Raw genomic sequence first — 26,333 nt, 5'->3', positions numbered from 1 at the left:
CTACATCTTATACTGCACATTAGCGACATGTAATGGTCATAAGGACAAAGCACAGCTATTGATCTACTGTGTCAGTGTGGATGCTGCGCAGAGGACATTAGGTAGCGCTTAAAAAATAAAAAGGCTATAATAAAGAAGCCATTGGGTTTTTTTTCTTTTGTTTTGTTTCGGTTTTTTTTTTTACATTTGTATAATCTTAGTGGCTGCTTCTAAATTTAAATTACATCTGTGATTTATTGTATCCTGCTCACTAAAATATGCATAGCTTCACATTTAAGATAGTATTAGTATTTCATACATTATGACAGAGGAAAAGGGCCTCATGAAGGCCTTTGTTGAATGACCCTCAGAATCACACACTAAAGCATTATTGTAACCCTGTGGTCCCACTGTCTACCTCACCTGTGTCTGGTTGATCTTCCTCAGGGCTACAGGGCATGTCTCTCAGAATGAGTGACATAGAGTCAGAGAAACTGAGAACTGGCATGTACACTTTATTCACAGATACATGAGAATATATAGATGGCAAAGCAGATCAGTAAGTGGAAATATGTAAATGATGCAGGTGCAACATGTTCAGACATGATGTTCCGACATGATATGATATGTGATGTCTACAATGAGACAGTCATTTGTCACCAACTCCAGACCATTTGACATAGCCTTGCACCTATCTAAAACTAATCAACCATCTATCTCATGCTTAGAAGTAAGTGCACAGTTTTAAAGGCTTTTTTTTTTTTACACATTTATACCAAAGGTAACATTCAATTAAATTCAAATTTACATATAGTGTATATAGCATTTTTAACAACTGATATTGTCTCAAAGCAGTTGTACAGGAACCAAGTGTGGACCCCTAATGAGCAAACCAAAGGTGACCAAGGTGCAGAAAAGCTCTCTCAGTCATAAGGAAGAAACCTTGGTAGGATCATATTCAACAGGGAACCCATCCTCCTTTGGGCAACTTTGGATAGTACACTACAAAAAAGAGTATTAGTAAATGGAACCAGTAAATGGAAACAGAGAATCAAAATGAAATTAGATAAAAATGAAAGTCAGATAGTCTAAATAACATTGTTCTAATGTTCCTGTACTGGCATCTGCTGATCCAGCCTCTGTGGTTACCCAATGCTGCCACTCCAAGCCTTCATGCTACTGTCACTGCAAACCTCCAAGCTACTGCCACTACAGATGTCCAAGCTGCTGCCAATCTAAACCACCAATCTGCTGCCAATCCAAACCACCATATTACTGCCACTCCAACTCTCCATGCTACTGTCACTCCATACCTCCCTGCTACTGCCACTCCAACCACCAAGCTGCTGCCACTCCAAACTTCCATGCTACTGCCACCACAAATGTCCATGCTACTGCCACACAAAACCTCCATGTTACTGCCACAACAAACCTCCAGACTCCTGCCACTCCAAACCTCCATGCTATTGCCACTCCAAACCACCAAGGTGGTGTCACTCCAAATTTCCATGTTACTGCCACACAAAATTCCAAAATGCTGCCACTTCAAACTTCCAAGCTGCTGCCACTATAAACCTCCATGTTACTGCCACTACAAACTTCCAAGATGCTGCCACTCCAACAGCCAGGTTTCTGCCACTCCAAATCTGCTGCCACTCAAAGCACCATGTTAATGCCACTCCAAACTTCTATGTTACTACCACTTCAAACCACTGAGCTACTGCCACTCCCAATCTCCATGCTGCTCCACTCCAGACCATTCAGCAGAGTTGGCCTCAGTAGTCTCTGCTTCAGGAGACCCTCAGATCACTAGTGCTGCTGCTCCTTATGCTGGGGTTACCTCCTGTTCATCAGCTGCACATATTGCCTCACCCATGTCCAGGCCCTTCATGCTGTATCTCTTTCCATCCTGCCTGTCTTTCACATGCCTGCCTGTCCTGCCTGTGCTTCACGACATGTATTGGTGGGGGTGGGTCTGTCATGCGGTCACTGGCATGGCAGGAATTCTGCAAGCAAACAGATGGGTCACAGACAATCAAATCACATCCTAATTCAACAGTGGGAAGAAGAATATCATCTTAGAATAAATTATTATTCAATCTTTGCTTCAGACTGGCTACAGCATCTGAAGACCAAATCAAATGCCAATTTTGCCAAAACCCAAACAAGAAAGCACATCTCCATTGAATACAAGAGCACCAGAACTGGACTGTTAAGGAATGTTTGCAGATTAGGTTCTCTTCATTTTTTAGCACTTGTCCCAGGAATTACCTTTACTGCTTCAGTGGTAATTTCTTAAATTACTCAAAATGGTTATTACCATATTATCTTTGTTAAGTGTGAAATATAAGGGAATTTCTTTTATAATAAGTTGGTCAATTTGTAATAATATTAGTAATTATTATTACTATTATTATATGTGTTGTAGTAGATAAGTTATTTTCTAATTTTTCAAGCAATAGGTTAGAGCTAGGGATGAATTAGGGTTAGGATTAAAATCTTAAACTCCAATTGTGGAAGCACCACTTCATGTTAAAGTGGCCTCGTCGGTCATAGACCCAAGGCTTCTTTTCGGGGAACTGTAATTATGATACCATGGGTGTTTTTACTATGAATGTTCCTAGACCCCATGCTCGCTCCCTCTCTCTCTCTCTCTCTCTCTCTCTCTCTCTCTCTCTCTCTGTACTGGTGTTTGCACTGCCTGAATTCCTCGGCCTCCACTGGAACAGAAATAGCTCTGTCAGGATCTCAAGCCAGGCTGGACATGCTGAACTACTTCTCTCAGTCACAGACACACACACACACACACACACACACACACACACACACACACACACACACACACACGCACACACAAACACGCACACACAAACACACACACACACACACACACACACACACACGTGCAGGCACACACATGCGTACACACCCCACATAGACTGGACTCCACTCCTCACTCAGTGCTGATTTATACAGGGATGTGTTTACTATTGTCTGCAATTTAAGCTTCTCTTCTAATTTAATATGTTTATGGGCAGTGTAAATGAGGGAGACATCCCTATATCTCTAACTCAAACCTGCTGGGTCCATGCTGGAAATATGACCTGTTTCTTATGCGTAATGTGTTTTTGGTTCTGCTCCATGAAACAACATTACAACATTGTACAAAAGTAATAGCAAGGAAAACCTTCCCCTGAGGAAATGCATTCGTGTTTTTCACAAACTGAATTATCTTAACAAGAATGTTCCAAGGACTAATATTTATCCTATTTCTGTATATATTTCAATAGTCTAGTCTTATCTCACATTTGATTTTTGTTTATGTCGATATCTTTTTCCCGGTGTAGCTGATTGTGACCCAGAATAAGCAGTGATGACAGTGCGTTTTTCATACCTCGCTCTTTAAGTCCACATGAGCACACAAAGCAATTTTACACATTTATTCATGAAATTAAAAAATAAACTATTTTTACACTTCTTCAGATGACCAGACGACCAGAAAAAGATCTATCACCCTTATGTTCCAGCGTCCCTCGTCAGATTTCCTTACGTTTTCGATAACAGTGTAAAATAAACGTGATCATTATTATACGGCCTGACGGCATCTGATGGTATGAGAAATCGGTGGTATAAATGTTTGTTGCTGGTAAGTTTGGATTAGTGGTAGCGAAGCTCCTCTTGTTTAAAAACCATTTCTGAGAAATAGGTGTCTTTATTGCATACACGGCTGTGCTGTTGCAGCAGAACACGTTACGCCAAATTGGTTGGTGCAAAGGAGGAGAAATCATGTGATTTCATGGTCGTATTCCGAGCGACACGACTTCGCTAGGTTCACACATATTGTGTCCTGCAAAAGGTCGGCTGTGGATATTACATCATAGCTGTTAAATTGTCCTCCTACTAGTACTTTATTCCCGAGTTTTGCGTGTCCATGTACTACGTCAGAAACGTATGCGCAGAGGACAGCTGCTATTTCATCGGTCATTTCCCAACCCGGACCGAGACGCCTCCGAACACTCACAACTGCAACTATCGCCTCTAGGGCAATAAACTACAGAAGGTGAGTTTTGCTCTTTAAACACTGCTCATTTTGACTTCTTTGACGAGTTTAAACTGCGCAATACGTATAATTGGCATGACGTTTGATTACAATAACATAACGGAAAGTCTACAAATACATTATCACTAGGCAAGAGAAAGTTATTTGCACCATATGTGCAAAACGATTCTAAATATACACCTAATATACATTTGTGAAACGATCCAGTGCATATCTGTAAGTGTTTCTGAATGATTAAATACAACATTAATTTACAGTGCATACTGTAACCTTACTAAAACCCCCTCTGGGTGTGGCGTTGGTCTTGTCTCTCTCTCTCTTAGAGTTTGCGCTATCTGAACTGTCCCTTTTGAACATTCTATTTTTGGTCACCACGTTACTCTTCAAACGATGCTGTAATGAGTAGATATTTTTTTCATCTTTATTATTTTTAAAATATCTTTAATGTACTACATATATTTTGCTTATCTCAAGTGAGTACGTAAGCAATGTCTTCTACAGTACTACAAAATGAGAGAAAATTTACAGAAAGATAATTGGAGGGTCATATTCTAAATGGCACTGCTTTTCTAACTTGTAAGTTCTTGTCTTCTCCCTGTATATGTAGTGGAACAGGGAAAGATACAGTTTTATAGCAGTTCAGATTAGCACAGGCTTCTATAATTTCACTGAATATACTGCATCTCTGATTTTGTCTGAATGACACAGAGAAAGAGTAGACTGTGTAGGCATTAAGGGAGATGGTAAGAGTATCTCATGGAAACATTAATCTTAAAGTGCCAGGCCTGTAGTCAAAGAGCCTTTTAACCTGCAGCATGTTAGGGGAGAGGGAGAGTGGTGGATTTTCGAGAGTCCGCCTCTCTAATGGCAAGTCCTGTATGTTTGTATTTATTGCATAAATTACTGTGGGTGTATAGAGAAAGGCTAGGAATGGATGTTGAGACTGAACCCATACCAGATGTCCTTTGTGAAACCACTGTGTGTGAATATTTTGCCATGTTAGATGCAGTTATATACATTACATTTCCAGATTCATTCCTTGCAGCTGAATCATAAGCTGCATAGAGGTATAAGAGCAGCTGTTACCCAGAAAAGAAATGCATTTTTTTTCATTCTTTTTTTCATTCTTCTACTTCTCCTTTCTCATTATACAGTAACTGAACTTTGTGGTGTAAAATAAGCTTTTTCTACAATTTTGTTTTTTACAGGTTCAGTTTAAGTCCATCATTCCACTGACAGCATCCAACAAAAAAGAAACATGGGCAAGGTAATCCAGTGTTTCTGTCCTAACACATAAGACAGAGTGTTGTTTTTTCTGCTGTACTTCTCTGCTGAGGTGGTACCAGACCCAAGGACTCAGCCCATGACACTGCATTGCTCAGCTCTCTCATTGCATGCAGTGTTGGGCGTCTGTGCATTCCCCGTGGAGTGGGCGTGAGTGGACGAACAGCAGGCTGATAATGACATAGAACTTTTGGGGTTGTCCTTGCTTCCATGCCTCACCCGTCACTGCACAGTTTTACTGAACATAAAGTGTTTCTCTATCAGGACTTTTACACATTTTTCAATTTTCATTTTTAGAGTGGTTTTACAGATGGTGTATTGGAACAAAACTGTGAACTCATGCTTCATTTTTTTTAAACCTTCTCTGCAGTCTGCTAGAACAGTCTGCGTATAAAGCGTTTGAGGTCTTTTTTATTCCAGCACAATACTTATTCTTTTGGGAGGTTTCGAAGATGCTTTACCTTCTCTACTGAAGCATTGTTTTTGTTGAGGTCACTGTTGCTAGGGGGTCTGTTGCTGTGAGCACTGAGCTGCACGGCTGTCCTATCGATTGATGGTCTCAGAGATGTGCTGTGACAGGACAGCTCCGAGCATGTGCAGAAGTGTCCTCATGAGGACAGCAGGTCCTGACCGAAGAAGAAGAGGAAGTAAAAGTGCACAGTAATGTAGCATTTATGCAATGTGGGACACAGAGTCAAAGCCCCTAAAGGGGCGAACGCTATCCCTACAGGGTGAATGGAGCTGTAATGTGAAACCCTTGCTGTCTCAGTTGCACACACATTCATGCATGCACACACACACACACACACACATACACACACACACACACACACACACACATACACACACACACACACACACGCACACACAAAACTCGCCTAACTGATGAGGCCTCCAGGCAGCTGCAGACTTGGACAGGTGTCAGCTGTCTACACACCAGTCTTTGCTTGTAGCACCAAAGCCTGTGCTGAAGGTCTCTACACCATTCTACAGACTATCAGAGAAACTCAGATCGCAGTTGTCCGGTGTTGTGTAACAAATGCACAGAGAAGCATGTGGGAATTCCTGACTTTGTTTGGCTCAGAATAGTTGTTATGGTTGCTAAGCAACTATAGTTTTAAGGTTTGGATGGTTTTGAGGGTGTTTATGAGCCTGTGTCAGAGTGGTCACTGTAAAGATATAGGAAAGGGTGTTTGCCACATGGCTATGACTGTCCCACTGTCTCTGAACATTAAACATTTGTGTGAAATCCACATTGGCTAGCTCCTACCTCCCACAAAGGAAAACCTCTGCATTATTCAGCATTTATTCCTGAGTACAACACTATTCACTGATTCTGCAGTTTAACTTTAGTTGAAGCAGCCATGGACAATCTCACATATCATTCCCAGCTCCATTCCCACCACCTCTATCTCTGTCTCAGGGATTCCGTGGCACAGTGACTGATTTTCCCAACTTCAATGCTAGCAGTGATGCTGAAACCCTCTACAATGCCATGAAAGGCTTTGGTATGTAAAAGACCCTTTCTCCATGAGCTAGCTTTTCCAAAATCACCTCAACTAATTTAGTTTAATGATGTGAAAAGCAAGTTTGAACTGGACAGGTTTTGTGGAAAAGGGGAATAGCCAGGCATTCTCTGAACTACAGACAATTCTTATGTAAATAATTCCCTGAAACACAGACGATTCTTTTTAAAATATTTCACATTATTCACATGCTCTAGGAAGTGACAAGGAAGCCATTTTAGACCTGATCACCTCTAGAAGTAATGCTCAGCGGCAGGAGATCCGCTCTGCCTACAAATCACTTTATGGCAAGGTAGGGAACATCTCCGGCAGCAAAAGCCACTCATCTGTCAGGATGCTTTTCGCTTTACTTTACACAGTCTGAGAGTACATGAGATCTTTAGTATTTTTTTTAAAGCTCAAACATGAGATTTCTGCATAATATTTACGTGATGTCTGAATCTCTGCTTGATGTCTTTTTGATATTTATTAATTATCTATAGGATTTGATTGAGGATCTTAAGTATGAGCTAACAGGCAAGTTTGAGCGTCTGATTGTGAGCTTAATGAGACTGCCGGCGTACCACGATGCCAAAGAAATCAAGGATGCAATCAAGGTAGGTGTGAGTTTGCATCGCCCAGACAGAGAGTGTGCATTGCAGCTCCTGTGCAGTTTACTCGGGGCTACATGCCAAGCACAATTGCTTTTGCGTGATGTGCATGTTCAAGTGCCTGGCTTGCATGCGGGAAGAAATGACTCTTTAGATGTGCAGCTTCATATAGTTAGGCAACAGACATTCTGAGAATATTCCTGACCACTTCCTTTAGTAGTTCATAGTCTTTCTTCTACATAACACTCACTTTGCTCAGTTTTGATCATAATGTTTCTTTGGTATTAATGAAAATGATGTAGTATTTTCATACATTTCTGCATATTTGCCCATTAGAATCAAGCAGGGTATTTATGTGTATCTGAGTGTTGATTCTGATCTATTACTGACTGTATTTTCTGTGTGTCTGCTTCATTATGCTGGCATTAGGGGGCGGTAAGTGAATTTCATCAGGTGGGGCAGCTATAGTATCAACCTTAGAAATAACCAACCATCTGCAAACTTACAGGTGAAATGGTACCCAAGTGGGTAGGAATTTGGACTATCAGTTGGAAGGTTGTGGTTTGAATCCCAGCTCTGTCATTCTGCTGTTGGGCCCCTGATTAAGGCCCTTAGGCTTTGTCAGCTCCATGGCTGCTGTATAATATCTCAGCCTATGCTCTGACCCCAGCTTCTAAAGAAGTGGGGATATGTAGAACTGCATTTCATTACCTTGCAATGACAATAAATCAGAAATGATTTGTCAAACCTTAAATACTACAGAACAGATTATTATTCACAAAAGGCTTTTTAAGTTACATACAGTGCAGCTCATAAATAACTGGACAGATTAGGCTGGAGAACATTAATTCACTGTATTCCAGCATATTGAATTTGAAATAAAACATCTGCTTTGAAGATCAACTGCATAATGTCTACTCAAAGATATTTATGTATTTACATTCATTTTGAGTGACTCATAGAGGAACCACAGCCTCTTTCTCCTCAGAACCTCAGTCTCCCATTTCTGGGGATACAGAATAATTGTACAAATGATCATCATCCTAAATAAAATTGAACCTAAACAAAGAGTATGTTTTGTACTTGAAAAATGTTGACTGATTACTGTGAGTGCTAGACATCACCGGGCCTCATCATTGCTTCCTCTGGTTCCCTCACTCTGTTACAGCTTAATGAGGTTAGCCTTTTCGTCTCATTAGGTTTTGTTCAACAACTTCTCCAGCATGCTTTTCAATTAATATTTTATTAAACTGTTACCTGATCTTTCTGTCCTTAGGATTTACCTGTAGCTTATATCTTGTGGTAAAATCAAGACAGGCTTCTTTTTATTGTAGTATTTAACATATATTTATGTCTGAATGGTGTTAAGCAACTTTTTCTGAATGTCTGTTTAGTCATCTGCCTGATTTCACTGTCATCTAAAAATGACTTTTGGTATTACTAAGCTCCCCAGTCAATTATTATGTTAGAACAGTGGAGCAGTTGATTTGGACAGATCAAATGTTTTGGCTATGCAGATATTTTCTTCTGAATTTTCAGATTCATGTTGACTTGTGTGTCATCAAACTTTAGATGTAAATGCCACATCTATAACCAGCTATATGGTTATTGTTGTGTACAGCTGGCCTCCAAACAACTGAGTAGGCAAATATCCAGTTACCTTTGTTCCTACAGAAAGGGAGGACTCTTCACATTTGGAACATAGCCACTGTGCAGGAACACAAAGTCAAAACGACAACAATGGAGCTTTGTCCATTTATATACAATACACTATTGCATCATACAATTATATACAGCACTTTATTTCATAGTCCAGTTATATACAGCACTTTATGTCATAGTCCAGTTATATACAGCACTTTATTTCATAGTCCAGTTATATACAGCACTTTATGTCATAGTCCAGTTATATACAGCACTTTATGTCATAGTCCAGTTATATACAGCACTTTATGTCATAGTCCAGTTATATACAGCACTTTATTTCATAGTCCAGTTATATACAGCACTTTATGTCATAGTCCAGTTATATACAGCACTTTATGTCATAGTCCAGTTATATACAGCACTTTATTTCATAGTCCAGTTATATACAGCACTTTATGTCATAGTCCAGTTATATACAGCACTTTATGTCATAGTCCAGTTATATACAGCATTCTGTGGCATTGCATGGTTTGCAAAGCAGCTTGTGCAGCGCTGATGACCAAGGCTTATAACAAGCTATGATGCATTAATTCAGGTGTATATGCTGTATAGAGATGACACTGTCAGAGAATGTCACTACCACTGTCATAGAATGTCACTGACACTACTGTAGAATGCCAACAGCACTGCTATAGAATGATACTAACACTGTTATAGCTTGGCACTCACACTATTATAGAATGCCGCTATCACTGTTATAGAATTACACTGCCCCTAGAGTAGAATGCCACTATCACTATTATCGAATGACACTGACACTAGTGTAGAATACCACTAGTACTGTTACAGAATGCCACTGACACAATTGTAGAATGCCATTAGCATTTTTTTTATAAAGTGCCACTGTTCTGTTGGCCCAGAACTCTTATAGAATACCACAAGATCTGTTGTAGAATGTAATTTGAAACTGCCCCTTAATATTTGTAGAATAACACTAGAACTGTGGCAGAACTGTACCACTGTTTGAAACAGAAATCATTCTAAATCCCTAGCAGATACTGCAATACTGTTTTGCTCAATATTAAATGAACAGTGCTGTCCCACTCCCTCCCATTTATACAAAAAGTATTGTGACACCTACACATTACATGTCAGTGTACATTAATATACGTATTAATATGGAGACCCCCCCAGCTATAACAGCTTCCACTCTTCTGGGAAGGCTTTCTACAAAGATTTTGGAGTGTGTATTGGAATTTTTTCCCATTCATACAGAAGAGCACTTGTGAGGTCAGACACTGATACTGGACGAGAGGGCCTGGCTTGCAACCTCGGTTCAGTACCATGCTCATTCACAAATGTTTGTAAAGGCAGACTGCATGGCTAGGTGGTTGTTTTTATACACCTCTGTGGCTACGGGACTGAATGAAACACCTGAATTCAATGAATAAGGTTTATGCCCCACTACATGCCCCAGTTCATGTAGACTATATAATCTGCACTGCAGAGACGTCACACTAAATTTCTGAGTTGAATCATTAATTGCTGTTGTTTTTTCAGGGAGGTGGAACTGACGAGAAATGTCTGATTGAAATACTCGCCTCCAGAACCAACGAGCAAATCCATAGCCTAGTGGCAGCATACAAAGATGGTGAGTCCTACTAAGTAGGGCCTTTCTATTAAATGAAATGAGAAGGGACAGAAATGTTCCATGTGGTTTGAAACAATGCCTCATGATGCTCATGTTCTTGTATCTCAGCATACGGTAGAGAGATTGAGGAAGACATCATAGGAGACACGTCAGGACACTTCAAGAAGATGCTGGTTGTATTGCTCCAGGTTGGAATCTAAACTAAGTTATACCACATAGCAACTGTTAGAGTGAACGTTTAGGGTTTTGTTTTGCAGTGGCTAAGACCCAGTTTCTCTTTTTGTCAAAACTCAACATACAGCAGCCAAAGACACACACAACATGTAAAATGTTTGGAAAAAGTAAACACTTCATCCAAAACTCTTTCATTTCTTGCCAAAATGGTATTTTGGCATCCAGACTCTACACACAAATATCAAATGAACAGCTTTTTACTACACAGCAAATCACACAACGATGCGATAAATGGAAAACAATAGCTTGTGTTTTTGACTTTTCAGGGTGTAGGGCACAGCATTGTGCTATAAAAGTCTGTCATCAGTACCCATATGTATATGTATTTTCACAAATCTACATGCTGATTTTGCATATTCAGTACATATACGCCATAAAGTAAAACAAAAAGTTAACTACAATTCAGTTACAGTGTGTATCCAAATGAGAAAAAACTGTCCAGGGTGAATTGGTTTTGCATGAATAGTACTGTAACACACATAGTACTGTTTCTGTTTCTGACTGGTTATACACATTTCTCTGAACACATATTTCCCAAAAGTAAAAACTCAAAGCTCTTAACCATACAAACTATTCTCAAAACTTTACACCAGCAGAGGAAAACTCACTTTTGACTGAAAAATTTCACACACACACTCCTCAAAAACAAATAATCCACACAGAATACAACACACACAGCATGTATGTATGCACACAAACCACAAAGTTACACTGTGCTGAAAAAAACAAAACTACTGCATTACAGTAAAAAAAAACAAAAAACGAGGGAAACGCAATACTGCAGTAATATGGCATGTTTACAGTACACTTACATAAATACACAAAACAAAAACCAACCAAATTGTAACCCCCCACTAAAGTGCACAACGCTGGGGTGTGCAAAACGAAACACAGGACTAGGACAAGGCACTGATAGACACAGAACCGGCAAGACAAGGAGCGGGGACAGGAACCGGACTAGACACAGGAAGAGACAGGAGTTCAGGTTAGACAGAGAGCAGGAACCACAGGGCTACACGAGGCAGAGACTCCTCCAAAAGGAGGAGCTAGGGACGACAAGACCGGACCGGAAGCAGATGGGGAAACACATGGAGTAAACAACGCAGGGACAGGTCCAGGGGCAGGACTACTGCCAGGGCCTGGGGCAGATAGGGGATCCAACGCCAAACCCTGGGCCAGAACAGGAGTCGGGGCAGACCTAGGAACAGGAGCAGGATGGAGAAAAGCAGGCGGACTAGTAATGCGGCCTGAACGGGAGGTGGGTGTGGAGTCAGGAGGGGAGAGAAGAGGGGACATGCTGGTACAGGCAGAGACGTGGAAACAGACAGACGCAAAAGCAAAGACAGAGGGGAGTATATCTAGCAGGACCGACACGGGAAGAAGAAGAAAGTACACAACTGGCACGGATACAGGCACTGGGACGCGCAGGGAAACACTAACGCCACACGGCAGGGTAACGGGGCTCACTAGGCTGATTCAAACAGGCACGGATCTACAGACAAAAGCAGTAACAGGAGCAGGCAAAACAGGAACAGAGGATACAGAGGCAGATAAGGGAGCAATATTGGGGGCTGGCGCAGCAGCCTCAGGGGGCAGAGGAGTTGCAGGAGTTACACCAGGCCCAAACACAAAATCCGTATGGGTCCGGGAGGCTGACGGAGGGGCCTCCAGGGTCACTGGCTCGCCTCATGGTTGAGGGAATCCCAAATGTCTTTGGAGGCACAGCTGTAGCAGCTACAGGGGCCACAGGGGAGTCTCGAGGGTCGGGCCACGGGGGCAGGCCGGGTGCGAGGCACTGGGATGGGCAGAGTGACCTCCTCCAGTCCAGGAGCAGGAGCTGACGGAGCGATGATCTCCGTGCCAGAAACAGGGACCGGCAGAGCAGGGTCCTCTACTCTAGGCACAGAGTGCTAACGCGTTCAGCGGCGGTGGGTCCGGAGGCGTGGCTGCACCGGTCAGCAGCGGGTCTGGGAGGCCCAAAGATGGGGCTGCGCTGCTCAGCGGCACTACAGGGTCTGGAGGCGTGGCTACGGCCGTCAGCGGAGCTGCAGGGAGATCCAGGGGTGCACCTACAGGCACAGACCTGACACAGGGAACAAGAACAGATTGGGAGACCTCTTGGGTGGCGAGGATAGGAGGCAACCACTAGGCTGGGAACAGGAACAGGACTGGTGGCATCTCTTGTGCCGTGGACTGGGACTTGTTTGGGACGGGCGGCGTCTCTCACGTCGGGGGCTGGATCCTGCCGGGCAGTGACCTCCGTGCTAGGAACAGGAACTGGATCAGGCCGGGCAGCATCCATGGCACCAGGAACAGGAACTGGATGGGCCCGGGTGGCATCTCTCGCGCTGGGAACTAGAACCGGGACAGACTTGGTGGCGTCTCTCGTGCCGGGGACTGGAACTAGAACAGACTTGGTGGCGTCTCTCGTGCCGGGGACTGGAACTGGAACAGACTTGGCAGTGTCTCTCTCGCTGGGGGTTGAAACCGGAGCAAACTTGGCAGCGTCATCCCTCACGCCGGGAACTGGGACCGGATCTGGCCGGGCGGCGTCATCTCTCGCGCCGGGGACCGGATCTGGCCGGGCGGCGTCATCTCTCGCGCCTCTGGCTGTGGGTGGGGAGTAGCTACAGAAGGTGGGTTTGGGGTTTTTGCCACAAACTGTGCTTTTTAACAGTCAGAAGATACCCTCCACAGTCCTGGCTTCCTGTGCTTTACCCCAAAGAAAGGTCTTCATGAAGAGCACCTTCACTAGCTCAGGGGGATTAGGGCAGGTCAGGCACTGGAGCTAGATGCAGCACTGCATATCGAATCTCCCCACCAACTGGTCCTCCCCGTCATACTCACCTGGAGTTGCCATAAGTGAGGGCAAAACCAGGGGCTTCCCATCCTTGAGAGTGGAAAGCAGAGTCTTGAGATAATCCAACTCCGTCTCGGGGAGTAATCCAGCGTCCCTCATTGGGTAGCGTTAGGGTTTCAGAACCGAAGAGGATAGAACATGATGTGACGGACTGAAGCTTCTCTTTAAATTTTGGTCGGTTATTCCGTAACATTCTCCCTTAGGCACAGGCGAGAGGCAGAATGCATGCGCAGGGAGGCGGTTTATTAAGTGAGGGAACCAATCACGGAGGGCAAAATCAACAGATGCAAAGGGGAAAATACAGAGGCGAGGTAACACATGAACGAGGCAATTTTACAAGGCAAGGGTGACGACAATAATAGCAGGCGTAATAATGACACGACGGACAAACCAGACTTACCAAAATAACCGATGAACTAGACAAAAGATAAAACACAGGGTACAAATAACCAGGACAATTAGGCAGTAAACAGACTCAGGTGAACATAGGAACAGGGAGAACCAAAACGCGGACCGGTACAAAGGAGCAGATGAGGGGCAGCGAAAACGAAACCAAGGAACAGAGCAGGGACGCAAAGGAAAACAGACACGACTGGGAAACCACGGAAACAGGGATACCAGGAGGGCAGTCATTCCTGACACAAATGCTGTTACCGTAAAAACAAACAAACAAAAAAAACCCCACAATGTCAGACATCATCGTGTTGATCCTGAGGATTTGACCACAAATCTACCCAGCTTCCTTCATGCTCACTCCATGGTTTACAGTATGACACTATCCACAAGAACTGCTCAAATGTTTTATTTGTCTTATTTGGAAATATTTATTTGTCTTTCCTGTCCTCTTCATCGTCCTCTGCCTCTCTGTGGTATTTCTTGCTGCATTTGTGTTTTCTCTTTGCTATGTAAGTTCAAACTTTTCCCGAATCAGTGAGTGAATTTATACATCCCAGGCAATTTAATAGAACTCAGTAAATAATTATGATGTTCTGTGTTTTCACATGTGGGACTATGGTTTCGTTTGTTGGCACACTGAATTTTGACTGGAGATGCCAGATCTTAGGAAAATGAGACAGGTGAAAATGAAAACTGAATAGTGTGCTGAGAAGTGTGTGCAGAGTTTTGAAAATGAGTGCAGAAAGAACTGTAAACTGTGTTGACTCGATAAGAATGTGTTTATAGTTGTGAAGAAATATTGTATGATTATGGGATTTTAGCATAAAGAATCAATTTCTTGAGGTATTAATTCAGCGACAGTGTGTGTTCAAATGCGAACAACTGTAATACATAGATAACAAAAGCCAAAAAGATAACTAAATAGTCTTATAACTCTGACATACAAAATTATGCTGCCTCTTGTCTCCTGTTTGGGTCTGGCCAGAAGATCTCATTGGCATCACAGGTGATGTCTGGCCAGACAGCGGGGGGACGTACTGTCTAGAGAGAGCTTCAACATTGTAAAGGAACTTGCATCAAAATCTAGTTCCATCACACTCTGAAACCGAACATTACAGTATTGTATGACAGTATGAAACAGGCATAAAGTAGTCAATATGGTGTTGTGCAGGACACTGGAATACAGTACCAGTGAGAGGATAGCATAGCTTACCTGCACATATTCACAGTGCAGTTGTGCTGAAACAGTACCCTGTATAGCTGCTTCATGCATACTTGATGTCTTTTCAGGAGACGGCCCAGTGCAGATAAACTCACTGAATGGATGCTGCTGAACGTGACACGGCTATAGTAAATGTATGCTATTGTCTGCTCTGACCATGTTTACGATGGTCTCTTTCTGCTCTAGGTTGAACAGCCGTCTTATTCCTCCAGCAAGGGGAAGTCCAACAGTTCTGCAAAAACATGATGGGTTTTCAGGATGAAATGAAACGTTATTGTAATTACTGATATGGTAGCACACTACAGTAGTAGAGTGGTATACACAGTTCGATTTTGTGAGTTCAGTAGTATGGTACAGAGGATAGGTCTACTTACTTGTTCTCATTTCTGAATGCCTGGACACTGTTTGCTACAGTGAAGCAGCTCAGATTAGGCTGGACCCCGCCCAGCCGCACAAAAACTCCTCCTGTGCTGGATCACATAGTCAATCAAAGTGGTTCAGATCTGTGATGGTTGCTTGTCGTCTTCCTCTTCCTCTCTGTCTAGTATTGATGTGCAAACCAAAATACATAACCTGTGTCCTCTTTATAGAGCTCAGACTCTGAATTCTAAAGATTTGTAAAAATTGACCGTAAGTGTTTTCGCCTGTGGGGACTGGGTTTGCGTGATTGGTATATGGGTTCGTCATTTGCAAGGCAGTGTTTTTGAAAAGAAACACAGGGTTTTCAATTTTGAACGATGTGTCCAACGTAGGGAACTGTATAGTGTATAGTGTATAGTGTACTGTGTATAGTGTTGCAAGAAGTGTGTTTTAGAACTGCTAAATGAGTGTACAGCAGAGAATATGTTTAGGGTTTAGTGTACCACATCAATAGATAGCTGCATAAGTTAGTTGTTTCCAAAACTGTGCTACAAGTACTAGTTTTTGGGTCTTAATGACTGCAAAAATTCTTTACTAAGATGTACTGTCTGTGTAGTCGTAACGTAGTATGGGTTATCTTATTGCGCTCTCTTGATCTTCATGAGGAAGTGTGCTTTATAATGATGACAACGTTGATAGTTTTTGGAAGTAGATACGAGGAATAAACCTGTGGGCACCAGTGGGCGCGTTTAGAGTCTGAATTCACAGCATACTCAGCTGGTCTTTGTGACGGCCAGAGCGTCGCGGGGCAAGCTGTAAGGATGCACGAGCGTTTATTGGACAAGACGAAACACGGAGAAACAATAAACGACAAACGCGCTCGCGTATCACACGCTAGTGCGGCGTGATGTAAACGATCAACGACAACAGGCACATAAGCACGAAACACAATAGTGATCGCTAACACTAACGCTGGCCAACAGCTAATTCTACACACACAGGGGTTTATATGCACACATAAAGGCTGTGAAACAAGGTGCAGGTGACGAAAACAAGGGAGGCGTGGTCACAATTAATAGGGCAGACACGCCCACAGCACAGGGCGGGCCCTACCACGTGATAAGCGTACCGTTTTAGTCGCCACTGCTAGTTCTACTCTTTGCTGTGTTGAAAACTTTAAAGTCTTCAGATACAGCAGCTTTCCCTTACTTACAGCATAGGGGTTTATGATACTATAGTTTGTTGTCCTATATGATTAACTTTTATGCTTGTTATGTGGAAGTGAAGTTAGTAATATAGTATATAATACGTTGTTTAACTTGCTCTATTGAGTTCTACAGTTTGTACTCTAATTTGTGAATGAATCTTTAATTTGTCCTGTTGTATAGTAATAATGACTACTGGTCTTTGTACTCATGAATGGTGGTGGTAGTGCGTGTGTGTGTGCATATGTGGGTGCGGTTGTGTGTGTGTGTGTGTGTGTGTGTGTGTGTGTGTGTGTGTGTGTGTGTGTGTGTGTGTGTGTGTGTGTGAAGTGTTTGGTGCTAAATATGTCTTGGTTCCTCAGGGGACCAGAGACGATGATAATGTGGTACACACAGATCTGGTGGAGGAAGATGCACAGGTAAGCAGTGGAGTGGAGGGGCTACAACGTTCTAACCACTACTGCTGGTGTTATTAATTAATTAATTTGTTAGTACTTAATTAATAACATTATTAATTAATTCTTTCAATCAATAAAGTCCTTGTTTACCTGTGGAAACCCTACTGAGAAGATAGCTGAGGGTTAGCAGCCCAGTTATAAATGCAAAAATATTTCATATAAAACCATAAGGTAGATTTGAAGTAATGTCATGAGCAACTGCACATGATGATTTTCGCACGCAGAGCTGTTCTGGACATAACCAAGCACTGGGAATGCTGACTAGTGAAGTCCAGACCTCTCAGGTTTCACTTGTATCGTCTTTCTTCTGTGTGTGTGTGTGTGTGTATGTGTGTGTGTGTGTGTGTGTGTGTGTGTGTGTGTGTGTGTGTGTGTACACAGTTGCTGTATGCTGCAGGAGAGGAGCAGTGGGGTACAGATGAGGCCATCTTCATCATGGTGTTGGGAAACCGAAGTGTGACCCACCTGCAGCTGGGTACAGAGTTACCACACAACACACACACATGCATGTGCACAGAGGCCTCATAGAACATTTAGTTCTATACACCTTTATTACCTATAATGTTCAACAATAACTAGACGTTAGCTTTGGGTTTTGCTCTGTGCAGTGTTTGATGAATACCAGAAGATTGCAGAGAAGTCCATTGAGGACAGTATTAAGAGTGAGCTGTCAGGGGATTTCGAGAGGTTGATGCTGGCAGTTGGTATGTTGGCATATGCACTATGAGCCAGTCTCTGAAACTCATACACGCACGCATGCGTGCACACACGCGCGCACCCACAGAGTAAAGCCGACTGAAAGTTGAGCCGTCCCACCTTACTGTCCTCTCCCAGTGCAGTGTATCAGGAGTCGACCGATGTTCTTCGCCAAACACCTGTACAAGTCCATGAAGGTAGTCACGTGTGTGTGTGTGTGTGTGTGTGTGTGTGTGTGTGTGTGTGTGTGTGTAGTAATAAGACTCCAAGGTTCCCTATGGGGTTCAGTGTGATTGGTTCAGTGTTCTGTATGTAAATATTTTAGTGTTACTAATACCTCTTGTATCTTACTATCCACTGTATTTAACCTTAACAGTAGCCTATAAACTGTTAAACTGTAATTTTAACTGTAACCTGTTTTCTCTCTCTCTCTCATCTCTGTCTCTGTCTCTCTGTCTTCAGGGTTTGGGGACAGCTGATAACACTCTGATCAGGATCATGATTTCCCGCTCTGAGATCGACATGTTGGACATTAGAGAGTGCTTCAGGCTACGCTATGAAAAATCTCTGTACACTATGATTCAGGTACCATCCAGCATGTTAAAGCCCTGGCCTCACCCTTTTAACCCACACTGGGAATATTGGGCTCATGCTGTAAAACCGAAAATATTTCTTTGGCAGTGATAGTCAGCAGATCAGTAGAAGGAAGTATCATTTATATCAAACCTCATGCCATATAATATTGCTGTAACTTCAACAGGATGACACATCCGGGGAATATAAACGCACTCTACTGAAACTCTGTGGTGGAGATGATGAGTAAGTGTCTAGTATACAGTACACTTTATCTAGAGGAATGGAGCCCACATAAGTGAATGGCTGGTATGTTAGAAGATGGATATGTAAGTGGACACTAGGGGGAGATATTGTGCATAATATCTGGGGGGTTTGTTTGTCTGGTTGTTTGTTTTGTTTTGTTTTCTTATTAAATGTATGCAATTGATAGCACATTTTGTTATATATTTGAATATATGTTTATATATATTCAAATGTATTTTAAATTAACTAATTACAGAGATCCTATACTGTCCAGAACACTATCAAAACATTCTCTAGTGTTTTATCCTTCAGCAATTACTAGATCCACTCTAATTAGTCTGTTCAAATCTCAGTATTGCAGGAGAGTTTTTCCCTGAAGCTGCACAGATTGCATACAAGATGTGGGAGATCAGTGCCATGACCAAAGTCCAGGTTTGGTTCCTTACACACACACACACACACACACAAACAAACAAACAAACAAACACGCATGGCTCCTGTGACCTGTTGCTGATTGCTGTGGCCACATGGCTCCTGATAAGACATGCTCTTTGGAGACAAAAAAGTCTTTTGTTTGTGTGCAGAAAACATCAGATTGCCATTAATTTTACAAACTAGCATCCTGGTTGGCTGCCAGCTATTTGACAATGACTGTGCCTCATTGTCACCACTAGAGGTCCTCGGTACTCCGTACTCAGGAACATTTAGACCATCCATCCTCTCTCCTGGGCACACACATCAAATTTGTAGACTGACAAAACACAGAGACATGGAGGTGTGGCGATACATAGCTGCTTGGATAATGCCTGTTATGGAACATAATATTGAGCACTGAAGGTAGCACTTACCTTCACAAGTGTGTGCATGCGTGTTTGTGTGATTGTGAGTCTGAATGTGTGTATTTATGTGCGTGTGCTTCGGCTTGTGTCTCTGCTTCAAGATCTTATGTCTGTGTGTGGCATGTGTGTGTGTGAAAGCTGCATGTTGTTTGTGTGTGTGTGTGTGTGTGTGTGTGTGTGTGTGTGTGTGTGTATGGGTGGGTAAGAGTTTGTATATGTTTGTGCGTGTTAATAACTGGGCGTTAAGATGCTCCGGAAGTGTAACCATCTCTGATTTGACTCTCTTTTTGGGTCCATTTCCAGCTGAGGGGAACAATTGTTCCCTACGCAGACTTTGACCCTGCCAGTGACGCTCAGGACCTGAGGAAAGCCATGAAAGGCTTTGGTAAGCTGTGCCTGCTAGACAGGACTTTCACTGACAGATCCTAGAACAGCTGGTCCAGTCTGACCCAACACAACCACCTGAATGACCCACCGTGTTTTTTCAGGGACGGACGAAGACACAATCATTAACATCATCGCCAGGAGGAGCAATGCTCAGAGGCAGGACATCAGACAGGCGTTTAAATCGCTGCTGGGCAGGGTGAGATTCTCCTCGCTGCACACTCCTGACTTCTCACGCCTCCACACTGCACACTCATGACTGCACACGCCTCCACACTGCACACTCATGACTGCACACGCCTCCACACTGCACACTCATGACTGCACACGCCTCCACACTGCACACTCATGACGGCACACACCTCCACACTGCACACTCCTGACTGCTCACTCTGCCTCACTGCACAGTCCTCCTCACTGTATGCTTCTCCTCACTGTATGCCTCTCCTCACTGCACACTGCTTCTCACTCTACACTCTTTACTACACACTCCTCCACACTTCAGGCTGCTCGTCACTGTACACACTTCAGGCTGTTTCCGCTCTGTACACTGCTGCTCAGTGCACACTCACTGTACGCTCCTCGTCACTGCACGCTCCTCACTGCACACTCTTTCTCACTTCAGGCTCCTCCTCACTGCACGCGCTTCCTCACTGTACGCCCCTCCTCATCCCCAGTGCAGTTGTTCACCCTTCACCCCAATACCACGCCATCTTGCACTGACGCACCTCTTCTTCACCCACCAGGACCTCATGGCAGATCTGAAGTCGGAGCTCTCTAAGAACCTGTGCCGCCTCATCATGGGCCTGATGATGACCCCAGCAGAATTTGATGCCAAAATGATGAAAAAAGCCATGGAGGTGAGCGAGACCCACTGTGTTACATGAACCCCACTGCATTAACCACCCATATGCCATTCACCACAGAGTTGCTTTTAAAGACAGAGGCACTGTGCACAGACAGCAACAGGCTATAAATAAACTACTCAGAACAATATTGGCTCATGGGAGATGTGCATGTCTCTAACGTCCTGCTTTCCAGTGGCACATGTTAACAGGGACTGACTGGTCCGGGGCCAGTTTCCCAATTTCCCAACAAACCCATGAGTCATGGGATGGCAGTTCCGAACCAGTATATGCCGTCCATAAGGTGTTTGGGAAGATCCCAAATCCTGGCATATCCAAATACCCAATTCCAGTGCACTCCCTGGCAAATATTGGCCATTGGGCGGGTCCTCTGCAGATCCTATTTTGCTGCTCTGATTGGTGGACTGCGAAGCAATAGCGAGTCAGAAGTGCAGCGGGGGAGACGTGCAGTGTTGTTTATGGGTCATACACTTTCCAGACTCTCCTACCACGCCAAAAACTAAACTGAGCAAACAAGCGCCTACATGTGCCTACACATGTCTATAAACAGAGAATACGCATGTGACACAGTTCAGGGTTGGGTGGTTTGTTTGTTTTGCTTATTTTCCGCAGAGGAATTCTTTCCAGTTCCTACTTTTAAAAATGGCTACTAGATGGTGTAAACTCTACTGGTTTGGAATCTCCGTACCTGGATTCTCTAACTCAGGTGTTAGACGCCGAGAGTGCACCCAAAAGCAATTTAGATGACTATTCTTGGTGTATCTGTTTTTGGTGTATCCCCTTATGGCCTGAAGGTTTTAGTGTATCTTCCTATGGTCTGATGGTGCTGTTTTGACTCTAATATCTAAAAAATAGTGAACCCCTAATTAAAGGGTCACCTCCAACAGTGTAATGCTACTCTTTGTATTTGCACAGGGGGCAGGAACAGATGAGCATGCTTTAATTGAGATTCTGGTGACCAGGAGCAATGAGGAGATTCAGGCCATGTGCACTGCCTATCTAAAAGGTGAGATGACTGCAGTGATCAGTGGCAGGTAAAAATCAGCAAAGGCTGAGGTGGAAAATCGCTTCATGTCCCCTAAGTAGGTCATTCCTCTTACACCGTATGTAGTGAGCATTAGTGTGTTATTTGGCCCTTATTTATATGACAGCAAGCAAGTGCACTCACAAAGTTTCAGGCAATATTAATAAGGAAAACATGAGTTACATTTAATCCAATACATTCTGTTTTATTGAAAGACATAGTGTGTTATACTAATTATATCCTCTAGGGGGCAACATCAGTATGTTACAACCAGAAGGACTAATTGCTTGTGCTGTTATGCTTATAACGAGAGCTTAAGGGCAGTTGTACCAAGGCTTCCTCAATAACTGCCCTTTTTCCTGCACTGGAAGTGTCTGACATGGTAGATAGAGATTAAGTTGAGAACAATTAATAAATGGTGGGGCCTTTTTTTAACCTTTTTATTAAAAGTTGGATAAGGGCCCACTTACTCCCAGACACTGTGATATGCAGCTGATTTTCAGAGAGTCCTACAAGTTATACTGTATTGGCCATCTCTTTATATAATGGTGTTTTGTTTTGTTCATGTTTATGATCCCTCCATCCCCAAAGCTTTTAAGAAGAGTCTGGAGGACGCCATTCGTTCTGACACCTCAGGACATTTTTGCCGAATTCTGGTTTCCCTGGCACAGGTAAGTTAACACGTATGTGCTTCTTTTAGGTTTTGCTGTATTTTATTATTTTTATATGCAAGCCAAACAATTCGCACTACACCTCAGGGAGCGCGCAAAGAAGGACCTGCCGATATGACCAGAGTTGCAGAAGATGCCCAAGTAAGTGAGACACTTCCCCAGACAGCAAGTTTCAAAGTTTTGTGTAACTACTGAGTTTTTCTGTTTACAGTTGGCAAAGACCAACTGTATCTGTTCCCCATTGGCAGACTCTGGCCAATGCATGCAACGCAGATTCTGATGAGATGATCGATAATTTCATGAGTGTTCTGTGTGCTCGGAGTTTCCCACACCTGAGAAGAGGTAACAGCCACACGCTGCTTGGCCTCCATTTCTTGAACATTCTATCATGGTTTATGAGGTCTAGATAAGACTAGTCCAACGTCTGAGACAAATCAACACCAATCAGGAGTGCTCGTGTGAGCTAAGTCCTTTGGATTTGTTAGTACCTGTCCTATGTTTTGACAAAAGAGCAGTGTTGTTTTCCTCATGCCAATGGTTGCTAACAGGATTTCAAGCCAGAGAGTCGAAAAGCCTGTTGAGTTTTTTTCATCCATGGTGAGATAAAATCATACACTAACGTCTCAGAAATGCACTGGCATGCAAGAGCTCACTCCTGGAATGTTCCTTGTAGTGCTCCAGGAGTTTGTCAAGTGTACCAACAAGGACATTGAACAGATCATCAAGAAGGAGCTGTCTGGAGATGTTAAAAATGTCTTCTATGCTATAGGTAAGCACCTCTTCAGTCAGTGCACTAAAGATCTAACCAAGGCAGTGCTATTCTTTCTGCCACACACTGTTGAAAAATTCATTATTTCACAGTAATGGAGTGGAAAAGTCAGTACTGCTCAGTAATGGAGTGGAAAAGTCAGTACTGCGCAGTAATGGACATGCTTTGTTTGTTTTAGTATGCAGCGTGAAGAACCAGCCCTCTTACTTTGCTGACCGTCTGTACAAAGCCATGAAGGTACGCCTACAGCCCCACTGTGTCAGCTAGACATTTTCTTATTACAGGTGTCTAGAGGGTAGGAATAAGTGAGGTCTGTTTCTAAACACCTTAGAAAAAGACACCATAAGATGAGGCAGTTACCAAAGAACCCGTCTCCCAAATAACTCCTGAGTGGCTGAATGACATTACGGACTTTACTGCATGCTGTAGATCTGGGGACTCTTTGTTCTTATATAATTAAAGGTCTGTAATGAATGTTTATCCTGTTCCATCCCTATGATTTATCATCAGTTTATTATCATGCCCTTCATAAGTTCAACCTGGTGTGCTAGGCCAGGAGAATTATGAAACTGTGCTACGGATCCCCCAGAGAATGACATAAACCCATTGTCCAGAGGTATTCCAGTCTGGATCATGATTCCAAATCCATTACTTTTTTATAATTACTAGAAGTTGATTGAACTTAAGTTAATATAACTTTTTGGCCTTTGTATAATCACAACTGGCTATATGGTACATATAAATATATGTTGTTTTTGTGGTCCTTGGATCTCTCCTGATAGGCTGTGGTTGCTTGGATCTGTCCTGATTGGCTGTGGGTGTTTGGATATGTCCTGATTGGCTGTGGTTGCTGTATTCCATGCTGCCCCCTCTCCAGGGCCTTGGGACCGACGACCGAGCCCTGATCCGCATTATGGTGTCCCGCTCTGAGATCGACCTCTTCAACATCCGAAAAGAGTTCAAGGAGACACACGATGCCTCTCTCCACGAGTTCATCCAGGTAGAGACTCTTGTTGTAAGTGTCCTCCTGTCTTCACTCAATGGTATGCATGAATGAAGTAGCTGCGTGCGCCCGCGACTAGTGCCGCCCCACTTCGCGGCCTGCTGCTGCAAGCGCTACCAGCTTGGTTAGGATGTGGCCCCCAGGGCCTCTGCGGGATGCGCTCTCTGCTCAGCTGTTCAGGAATTTCCCCTGCACCCAGCTTCCTCTTCCGCTGCAGCGTTTGCCTGGTGCAGAACACTGAAACAGGAAGTGCTGTACAGCAGGTCTACACTGCCTGCACAAGCAGAACTCCCTTTCAAGATGCATCGTACCCTGCACACACACACTCTGCTAATCTTTTCACTCAGTCTACGCTGTGTTTTGTTGTTTTTTTAATTATTATTTAAATTTTTTAAATTACTGGCTGTGTTACAAAGGTGTAATGGTATGCACATGAATCCGCTGCACATTTAAAGACTATTTCCAGCCTGCTTGAAAGTGCATGGAGAGCAGAGGCCTTCAAGTCAAATACTTCCATCATTACTTTGATCCTCCATGTTCAACACCGCATCCAGCAACTGGTGCCTGAACTTGTTCCGTGCGATTGACACTGCAAGGATCCCACACTTCTAGATATCATTTTGTATTTAGTTCTCTTCTACAGATAAATCTGTATGTGTATGCATGGCGAGCTTCAGGACTGAGCTGACGATCTTGGTATCAAACTATACACTTTCTTAATACAAATCATTCGTGTAGAAAATAAAATATTCATGTGAATATATAATCAGTGAATATATAATCAACATTATTTCAAATGGCAATTTCTTTTGCATGGCTTAATCAAAATAGTTTCATATCGATATAGATATCTATATATCTCTATCTCTGTTGTGAATTATCAGTTGTGTGTTGTCCTACTGTCTAGGTGATGTATTGTGATATAAGAAAGAACAACATTAACATATTATATGTGTACTGCATTTCCCTGGATGGACTCTGCTTTTAGCGTATATGGTTTGTGTTGTGTTTGTAGGGAGACACATCAGGTGACTACCGTAAGACCCTGCTAATGCTCTGTGGTGGTGAGGACTAGAACTGTCACCTGGGCTACACACCGTGACACCTGAGCTCTCTGCCCGAGAGTCACAAGCTGCGATCGCCCTGCACTGCTGCCACTGCCGCTACCACGCCCAATGCCAAAGCTGATGACCCACTACCTATGACCTATGATCTTCTCACCACCTGGCCATAGTCAGCCACAGACACTGTGTATTATAAAGGGTTTTTTTTGTTGTTTTGTTTTTTTTTTACTGTTTGGGTTGCTGTTAATATGCAAGGTAACAAATGTGCTTGGCTTTGAAAACATGTCCATCACTGCTGTTGTCAGAGGTTCAGCTCAAACATAACAGTTTGTGATTAAAGTGAAACAGCCTCTAAATAAAAAAGTCTGATCATGCTGTCTTGTGGCAGGTTTCCTCATTTTCCACTGTTGACCAAATGCTCTGAAAAGCTATCTGCTCCTCACTGACAGCAGCCCTAGCAAAACGAGTTTAAAAAAATATACTAACTACATGGTACTCATGTAGTAGATATGGATATATGGATTAAGTATTAGATGTAAGTACTTCACAGCTACATCATCTTGGAAATAACTTGCATTTGAGTTGCCAAAAAACTCATATGCTGCCATTTTGTACGGCTCAGTTTAACAGTGATTTCACTGTGTGTTTTTCATAAGCATAATGGCACACAGACTGCAGCAGTGGGGGTTGTTGCTATCTACACATGTCGTCAAGAGTAGCTGAACA

At 43.1% G+C, this 26,333-nt stretch overlaps 1 protein-coding gene across 2 annotated transcripts; it reads left to right on the top strand.

Annotated features, from left to right (window-relative positions):
- The first annotated feature begins 3,781 nt into the window (after positions 1-3,781).
- Positions 3,782-25,982, top strand: anxa6 (annexin A6). 2 transcript variants are annotated; one of them, XM_027027326.3, is made up of 25 exons: positions 3,782-4,039; positions 5,248-5,306; positions 6,747-6,831; positions 7,047-7,141; positions 7,332-7,445; positions 10,647-10,737; positions 10,846-10,925; positions 17,377-17,433; positions 17,854-17,947; positions 18,081-18,176; positions 18,307-18,365; positions 18,631-18,753; positions 18,929-18,987; positions 19,341-19,419; positions 20,130-20,211; positions 20,315-20,409; positions 20,957-21,070; positions 21,992-22,082; positions 22,692-22,771; positions 22,859-22,912; positions 23,020-23,113; positions 23,445-23,540; positions 23,719-23,777; positions 24,418-24,540; positions 25,559-25,982. In XM_027027326.3, the coding sequence occupies exons 2-25, from the start codon at positions 5,298-5,300 to the stop codon at positions 25,616-25,618; spliced, it is 1,989 nt and encodes a 662-aa protein (XP_026883127.2). In that variant the 5' UTR covers positions 3,782-4,039; positions 5,248-5,297; the 3' UTR covers positions 25,619-25,982. The 2 variants fall into 2 exon arrangements, with proteins under 2 accessions (XP_026883127.2, XP_026883125.2); XM_027027324.3 differs by having other exon boundaries at positions 3,783-4,039; positions 24,418-24,555.
- Positions 25,983-26,333: the final 351 nt, after the last annotated feature.

This window comes from Electrophorus electricus, chromosome 4 (genome assembly GCF_041902795.1).
Source record: "Electrophorus electricus isolate QZ-2024a chromosome 4, ASM4190279v1, whole genome shotgun sequence".
NCBI lineage: Eukaryota > Metazoa > Chordata > Actinopteri > Gymnotiformes > Gymnotidae > Electrophorus > Electrophorus electricus.
The sequence above is the reverse complement of the archived record's forward strand: the minus strand, read 5'-3'. Positions and strand labels throughout refer to the sequence as shown.